Source organism: Musca autumnalis, unplaced genomic scaffold (assembly GCF_047663935.1).
Source record: "Musca autumnalis isolate F117 unplaced genomic scaffold, ASM4766393v1 scaffold_3, whole genome shotgun sequence".
NCBI lineage: Eukaryota > Metazoa > Arthropoda > Insecta > Diptera > Muscidae > Musca > Musca autumnalis.
In genome coordinates, this window is record NW_027411866.1 from 76,066,453 (window position 1) to 76,075,658 (window position 9,206).

At 33.3% G+C, this 9,206-nt stretch overlaps 1 protein-coding gene across 1 annotated transcript; it reads left to right on the plus strand.

The window, feature by feature from the left end:
* Positions 1-6,597: 6,597 nt before the first annotated feature.
* Positions 6,598-8,408, plus strand: LOC141398928 (mitochondrial ornithine transporter 1-like). The gene is made up of 5 exons (XM_073976742.1): positions 6,598-6,761; positions 6,824-7,188; positions 7,246-7,327; positions 7,436-7,541; positions 8,013-8,408. The coding sequence occupies exons 1-5, from the start codon at positions 6,617-6,619 to the stop codon at positions 8,350-8,352; spliced, it is 1,038 nt and encodes a 345-aa protein (XP_073832843.1). The 5' UTR covers positions 6,598-6,616; the 3' UTR covers positions 8,353-8,408.
* The last annotated feature ends 798 nt before the right edge of the window (positions 8,409-9,206 follow it).

Below are 9,206 nucleotides of genomic sequence, written 5' to 3' on the forward strand. Positions count from 1 at the left end.
TAAACATGTGTGCATTATGCATCTTTTCCAGTCTTACAGTTCTATGTCTTTGCATTTAGTATGTAAAAAGATACACCAATACCCAGCCAGCCTTAACAGTTCTTCTAATTTTGACTGCATGTTAGATAACTTGTGCGAGAGAAGACAGATGTAATTCGCATAGTCTAAGTCTTCGAGTTGTCGTAAGACACTTCATGTTATGCCTCTACACACAGAAAAAAAGAGGCCTCTCTAACATATGTCCCAAACATATTTTGCAGCAAATATATATTTGTTTGCAAGCAGTACCAAACATAACATATGTTTGGGTCCTGCAAACAAATATATGTTTGGTTGCAAACAAATTATATGTCTGGGTGCAAACAAATTATATGTTTGGATGCAAACAAAAACAAACACATGCACCAATGGGCGCTTTCTGAGAGCAAGGGAGCGCAAATGTCAATGTGAAACACATTGAAATGTATGCTCAATTGCTCTCAGCACATTTATAAATGGTGATGTTTTATTGGAAGACACAGAAAAAAAGCAAAAGCACAGCAGACCAGTGTTGCCGTTTTGGGCATTTCGGCCCAAATTTGGGCCGAATAAAAAATAATTTTTAATTTTGGGCCGATGGGCGGCCCAAATCCATTTTGGGCTGTTTTCATGCTAATAATTTAAAACAATATTTTATAAAATATCAAATATTAGTTTTTGGGCTATCTATTACATGCTTACTTTTGCTTTTACCATTGGATGAAAACGTAAAATAAAGCAATTTGGTAGCATTAAAAATATAATTTTCACATTAAAACTTAACGCCAAGAAGGTCTTCCTAGTAGTTTAATTGTCACTTTTAACTTTTAGTTACCCGGGTTTTGAAATATATATTTCATGATACTTAAGTATTTTGGTAAAGATTCATGCATTGTGTTCATAAATAAAAAAAGTTCATAATAATTTGGTGGCAACGGAATCATGCCAAGCTATAGTTTTTTTTTTTTATTTTTGGCATATATTTTACCTATAATTAACAACTTTAAGACTGAATTTCAAGCAGATAGTTCAGGTTTAACCTATTTATATCCGAGTGACAACTCAAATTGTCTTTTTTTATAAAAAAAATAAATAAAAAACTAAAAAGGAGCATCTATATATTGACATTGACTACAAAAATAAATCGTACCAGCTCGAAACTTCATACATATTTGTAGGCACAAAAGCAGACAATTACATTTATGCACTCTTACTTAACAGAAAATGAAAAGTTTGAAATAAAATTTGCTTCTTTGGAGTTTTATATTAAATTACTAGATCAAAATAATAAGAGAATAGACTAACAACTCTTCTTTTGTTATAGTTTGGATTTTGCGTACAGATTTATAGCGTTTCGGCTAACTTAAAGTTGAAAGTAATGATTAAAATTGAAGGAGGACTTTCTTTGTATCAAAGTTTATGGGTGTTTTACACGATATGTAATTGTACATATGTGATGTCATTTTGCGTATATATTTTGTATATAAAAAGTGACAACTCATATGTAAAAAACATATCGTGTAAATTACCCATTAGTGTTAAAATTACACTTTTAATGCATCCAAATTGTTTTTTTTTTTTGCGTTTTCAAATCCATTCAATAGTAAAAGAAAGGATGTAATAATGGCCCTTAAACTACTAAATACAATAACTCCATATAAGGTAACCTCAAACGAAGTTTTGCTTAATATGAACCAGGTATTACATTTTCCCAGACTTGTAGAATGTGACCCCGATTTAATAGTAACAGATTGGAATTTGCTAAGACTCGGTGAAACTAAACTATCTTTCATCTCACGGACCACATCTTATAATACGTTTGGAATCTGCGAAACCAACTTTTTGTAAAAGCGTTTTGCAGTGCCAACGATAGCTCGAAAACGGATGGGAACCTAATAAAACAGAATTAAAAAAAAATATTAAAACAAAAAAATTGAGCTGTCAAAGTCAAAATTTCGATTTTAACGAAAAAAATTAACTGTTTTTGTCAAAAAATTGAGCAAAATATTTTTTTATCTGTCTCGCTTAAAGGCAAGCGTTTTATGTATTTAATAAGCTCACATGAATAATATAAAAAGGTCATATGAAGATCGGTCAATTCGTTTTAGAGCCATCGCTGGCACCGACTTCAAAAACGCCGTTTCGAGAAACACGCACTTAAAGTTTATATGCTACATTCAAATCACAATAATTTAAATTATACAATAGTTGCTTTCCAATCATTATATCTCAGACAATTTTTTCGACATTCTACCTTTACTTACAAATAGACAATATAAAAGGTATCTATAAGAAATATATGCTTTTGTTTTAATTTTTAATGTTGGGCCGTTTTAGATCGTTTGGTCCGTTTTTAGGAAAATTTTGGGCCGAAAAAATGTTTTCGAACGGCAACACTGCAGCAGACACATATGCTCTGTTCCAGAACCTGCAAGAAGCTACTATTTTTTACTACGATAACATTTTTTCCTTTATGTTATCAGAAAAAATAGTAAAAATTAGTAGATTTTTGCAGTACTAGAACAGACCAATAGGTACATAGAAAATTCCAAAGAAAGACAAAACAGACTTTAATAAAAGAAAAACTGAATGAAATAACTTATAAAAAGTCGCACTTTTAAAAAGAAAATTATATAGAAACATCGTTGAACGCTTCTCCTTAGTTGTGATATAAAACACATTTTCTTCAAAGTTCAAATCATCAGCGGGGAATCGGCATCTGGAATCAAATGATTATATAATGTAATAAATAGGCACATACATATTTTAAATATACATACATATATGTATGTATGTATATGAAAAATGTATTGATGTAATTCTTCTTCTTCTTTATTTGCCTATTCGTTTTACGAATTTATGGCGATCAGTGCAATTACATAAAATATATTACATTACATTAAGTGATTATATGTATTTATAAGTTGTTTATTATTTCAGCAAAAGATTGTCGATTTCTGCACCTGCTGAGTAGAGTTGAGGCATCATTTATGCCGGTCCATTCCTGAATATTGTTAATCCAAGACTTCTCTTTTCTTCCCCTGGACTGTCTGCCTTCTATTCTGCATCGGATGATGTTTTGGAGTAGTTTGTATTTGCTGTTTCGCATGATGTGTCCAAGATATGCTGTTTTTCGTTTCTTTATTGTACGTATAAGCTCTTTTTCTTGGTGTATTCTTCGCAGTACTTCATTGTTCGTTACAAACTTGGTCCATGGTATTTTGAGAATTCGCCTGTAAGTCCACATCTCGAAAGCTTCAAGTTTTTTCATGTCAACTGCCTTCAGGGTCCACATTTCGACTCCATATAGCATTGATGTAATTACCAATATTAAATAAGATTTCTTCCATGTCCAATAAAATATTTCCATTCACCTTTTTGATTCAATTATAAAATGTATTGGACTTTTAATACATTTAATTTACTAAAAAGCACAATTTCTTTAAGAAAAGACAAAACACTGATTTATTCACTCACTTTACCGTCTTTAATCAACGATTGTCTCTAGAACACTGAAGAAGAAAGATTAATACAATTTTTTTTCTTTTCCTCTTCCCTTGCTACGTTGGTTAACAACACCAAAGCACGAAACACACGTGTTTTACGCATGCACATCACAAAACTTCTGCGTCTCCTATTACACCATACACACAGCACTTTATTATAAACCGGCATTCCGCAGCCGCGAGAGCCCTCTTGTTACTTTCTTTGATAAACATCCTGTTACACGAATGGATGGTCTTTTACCTATTAATGACGAAAATAACTTTTATTCCACTTAAATTTTAATTTTTATGATATATGAAATAAAGTAATATGTATATAATATAAAATTATATATATGGTATAATACGATGATAAAACTAGTGAGAAACAAACGGTTATGTAATTTTAGTTATGTCGTGTGCACCTATGCCCAGGGTTTAAAATGCTAACGCCATATTAGCAAAAGCATCGAATATTTGCAGCTTTGCCTGCTTAAATTTCTTCGAAATATGTTTAGCAACAATGAACAACGGCAACATGTAGCAACAAATTTCACAAAAATATTGCTAGCGATGCTGATACTATTTGATATTGTCGCTTTCATAAAAAAACTTCGCACACGCATACTCATATTTTGCAGCAAACAAGATCAACACATATCAGAAAAGGAAATAAGCAACAAAGTTTCAGCGGCTTAGCCATGTTTTCAGCAAGCAATTGTTTTTGAGACCAGAGTTACCAGTGTAATGCATTAAAAATCACGATATAATTAATTCCACGTTTTCGTTCCAAGGACATGTGAAGTTTTAGTGAAGCTGTTCAATATATATTTTTTTATATTTAGCCAATAATAATTAGTATTCTTTAGGTTCTACCATATGATGGAGGCATTTTGACATTAAATGACACCTTTTTTATTACTGCGTTGGCAACTCTAATCATAAAACCACCCTGGGATGCTAATTCGTTCTGACGAATGGTCAGCCGACTGCTAAATATGTAGCGTGGTTGTTGATTATGCCTAACGCAAAAAAGATTAGGCGTAAAAAACGAAATAAGCAAAAATGTACAAAAATAAATATGCGTTCGGTTGCTTGTTTAGCCGTGTGTGTCAATATTGTGTAGCAGTTGAAGTGTACAGCTAATGCTAATGTTTTTAGATGCTGGCTTTTAAACCCTGCCTATGCCTTATTTTCAGTTAAATATCTGCTTACAGTGACTTCAAAAAATTTTCAAATTTCTGAAAAATAAAAACTTTAAAAGCTTTTTGTGCGGAAGTTTATAATTAAGATCTTATGTAAAAATCATCAAAATATCATACAGGGATATGAGGTTGTAAAAAAGTTATAACCCTAATATACATTGCGCAAAGTTTGGTCGAAATAGTTACTGCCATTGAGAGTTATCGTGTTCACCTTGATTCGCTCGAGAGTTAACGTGCAAACAAGCAAGCCAAACGAACAGACGGACCTGTCTAAATGGACTCCAAGCTTTTAGAAACAATTTTGTTCAAACGTACTTGGAGTTCGAAACAATTATTTAGATGAAGCACATTGTTGGTGGTATCAAAGTATATATACCCTCGTTAGCTTAACGGCCGTTCCGAATCATCTATAAAATATAAAATACATATCTTGTCCATTCTGTAAATAAAACAAAACGAAACTTACACAAGTTGACCGAAGTCGCTATTTAGTTTCGTTTTGTTTACATTCGTGAGTGCAAACAAAACTAAAAATGAAAAGTTCTCAACTTCACAAATACTCAACTCATAGAAAACAAAACCGTACAATACCCACTGAAAACGTTTGGTGTTTGATTGAAACATCTACCGCAGTATACTCCAAGTATGTTGACCCCGCAAACATTTTTAAAAAATTTCAATCGCTTAACGATAATCTGGGATTCGCGTGGAAGATCAATTCAATCGCGAAAGAGCGCACCTAAAGTTCTTCTGCGAGTCTCCAACATAAAGTAACTGTGTCCTGGAAGCTAATCCCGAGGAAGAACCGCAGATAAATCCCATGGAAGATCTTTAGAAGATTAAAATATAAAGAAAAATGTAAAAAAAAAGAATAAAGGGGGGAGTTTTTTCATTCTTCTTTGGGTTTTGTTCTTGTTTCTTTTTGTTTCATTTATTGTCGTTGAGTTTTACCCCTTTAGTTTCTTTTCTGTTTTGTTATGATTTTTAATTATTCCTTAATGTTGGTGATGGTAGTTGGTGTAGTTATACTGTTTCTTCATTCACTTTGTTGTCTTTCTAGTTAAACTTTGCAAAACGTGGACATTCTCATAATATTATATTATATGAGAATTATATACAACCAAATCGAAAATGACAGTAACAGTCATCTGTTGCTCTTCCAAAAGAGTATTCTGTTATTCTCCAGGACAATCATTTGAGAAATTTAAGAAGAAAAATGTAAACAATCTTCAAATGATTGACGTTGGGAATCACAGAAGATTAATCTGAGCGAACAATCTTCCACAATTTGGAGAAATGTTTGCAGGGGATGCTAGATTATAGGGTTGTTAAGGGGTAGTTTACACTATATATAAATGTCATATGACACGAAATAAAAACATTCCATATCTACCAACGCAGGCAATGTGGAGACGTAATTTTATTCCATTTTTGCTGGTGTGGACGCACAAAGTAATGAAAATCCCCAATATTCCACATATTAGCGACTATATAATGATGGACAATTTCATGTCATATGACATTTACATATAGTGTAAACTACCCCTAAGCAATCAAATGTGTGTGTGTGTATCTGAAAGTGTCGTTGATAATTTCGCAAGGCAAACGTTTGTAAACGATTCATTTTGTTCCGTTCGTGAATGAAACAACTCGGAACAGCATAACCGAAGTACATTTCAGCAATCGTACAGTTTTGTTCTTCTTCCGTTGAAATGTTTGTGGTTTTGTTTTGTTTTGAGTATGAGTATGAGACGATTCAGAAAAAATTAAAAGTTTGTGATTTTGTGTGAATGGTACGGCCATCATTTCGTTTGTTTGCGTTCATTGATTAACAATACACCTCACACAAATGAGGCACACCCTATAGTTTCTAACTTCAAAACAAACAACATAAAAACAAAATAAATTATGGGTTCTTGTAATGCCAAATATAAAAATATAGAAAATCGTATTGAAAGTAACCATGGAGTCGAGGAGAATCCCTTGGAGATCGATACAGAAATAAGCATTCAATCTAAACAAGCAGAGGATGAGCTGAAACATCGCTTAATCGGTAAGCCACCTCAAAGTTTTCGTTATTAAAATGTTATGATAAAATATTCTATGGACTGCCAGCTGGAGTAGCTCAGGTTTATGCCACCCAACCTTTCGACACGGTCAAAGTCAAACTTCAAACATTCCCCAATACCTATAAATGTATGTGGCAGTGTTTTAAGATAACCTACGGTAAGTATGGCATATATCGCGGTCTCTATCCCGGTGTAGTACCTGCTGTGGCGACGAATGTTGTCGAAAATACCGTACTCTTTGGTGTCTATTCCAAATGTCAATCCTTAGTAGCGGATTATAGAAATATTCAAGATATACAAAATTTATCTTTGTTGGAAAATTCTTGTGCGGGAAGTTTATTAGCTGTAGTTACAACCCTTGTTCTGTGTCCTTGTGAGGTATTGAAATGTAAGCTGCAGGCAATCCAAGAGGTACGGTGTTATAATAAAGACGATCATTGAAAACGTTAACTAGTTTTCCTTTTATAGGTGAAACGATACATAGATAAAGGAAGCTCCACAGGAGTAGTAACTCCATATGAGTTGACAAAACGGATTTATCTAAACGATGGTGAGTTTCTAATGTTTGGGTTCTGAATTTGGTGATTGAATTTACAAAAATCTGGTTTGACAGTCCGACCTTCTAAAAATGCTAATAATTCAAAACATCAATCTTTAGGTATAACTGGCTTCTATCGTGGTTTAGGGTCTACATTTTTAAGGGATGTACCTGGATTTTTCGTTTACTTTAGTAGCTATGAAATTGCTAGAGATTATCTTGTCAGGTACATAAGTTGAATGTCACAGGTGCTGAAATGCTGCCCAACATATATACACATCGTCACCATAAATGCCCGAAGTCGTATCTCCAAAAAAGTCAAAATTATTTTTTTGATTGAATCTAATACATAAGACTAAAATGCATGCTCTTGCAAAATGTCAAGCTTCTACGTTAAAAAATAACGATCCTATTCATGAAAAGGCATTTCGGAAAATGGGATAACATTGCAGATTTTGTTGTAATGACGGATTCCAATACCAAGCGTTTCCGCGGTTTTAGTTTCGTTACTTACTACCATTCGTATATGATTAATAATATCCCATATACTCGCCTTCATAAAATTAATATTCCATAAAAGAGTTTTTCATTTTATAACGTTTTTGCGTCTCCTGTAAAATTATTATTTTGTTAGTTACGACCTTTGGCATTTATGGTGACGATATATAGTTAACGCATTTTTGGATTATCTTTTCAGAGATCTCGAATCCAAGGATAATATTGAAACGTGGAGAACAATGTTAGCTGCAACAATGGCTGCTGTGATCCAAAGTATAACGACATTTCCACTGGATGTAATGAAATCTCGCATACAAATTGAAAATCTGAAAGGAAGCTTTCGTAAAATATCCAAAGATATTTTACGCAAAGATGGTTACCTTGCTTTTTACAGCGGCATATTACCGTCCATATTTAGAACCATACCTTCAACTGGAGCCCTCTATTTAGTATACGAAAACTTAAAGAAAACGAAAGAGTCACCTGCCGATTCTATAAAGATCACTGCCGAAACTGAGGATTCCTCAAGTCGTGATTAGTGATTATTAAAAGTGTGATGTGTATATGAAAATTGTAGTAAATTAAAGAAAATATGTTACCTAAGGATAAGAAAAATCTCTCTAATTTCATCGGTTTGGGATGTATTTAGAAGGGAAGAAAAACGAACATTGGTTGTATCAGTGTCGGAACTATTTTGAACAATTTGGTACTATGTATTTGGAACTAGCTTTGCCAAACTCTACTTAAGACCCTGTTGACAAAAGTGAACGTAGATAGAGTAGCTTTGCCGAACTCTACTTAAGACCCTGTTGACAAAAGTGAACGTAGATATAATGGAGAACATAAGATCGGAATCCTTATTAAATGTCCCTCCGTTTATTACAATCGAACTACAAAGATCCTGTCGTAGGCTCAAGAATAGATATCAAAAAATGGCAGAAAATCGTTCAATGCACAGTGATCGCAGTTATTTGGAAGAGTGACAAAAACAATTTCAGTCAGTCCATGTTTTGGCACAGACGACGTAAACCGTTCATAACAAGATGGGAAAAGCCAATTGTGCAAAATTATCGAAAGGAGTTAACCATTGTTGTTACGATATCATAACAACATTCTGTTGAGTAGAGAATGTACGAGTACTGTTATACTCAGAAATGCATTGGAATACTGACAAATTTAAACTCAAATTTACCCCCTGTTTTTGTAACTTATTTTTGTTCGTTTGTCTATATTCGTAATAATTTAGGCATCCATAGCTCTGCCCCCAGAAGACATACACATCTAATTTTTCGTATTCCCGTTCCATGTATCGTTAAGAATTCCTCATTTAAAAATCAGCGCTCTACAATTGCGCTAAAGCGAGTAAATCGGTCTACAAAATTTGACAATTCGT

Bases quoted from the DNA above. Each gene is read 5' to 3' on its own strand.
- LOC141398928 (XM_073976742.1), top strand. From the start codon at position 6,617: ATGGGTTCTTGTAATGCCAAATATAAAAATATAGAAAATCGTATTGAA. The intron at 7,328-7,435 runs GTGAGTTTCTAA...ATCAATCTTTAG, and splicing joins ACGGATTTATCTAAACGATG to GTATAACTGGCTTCTATCGT. The intron at 7,542-8,012 runs GTACATAAGTTG...TTATCTTTTCAG, and splicing joins GCTAGAGATTATCTTGTCAG to AGATCTCGAATCCAAGGATA.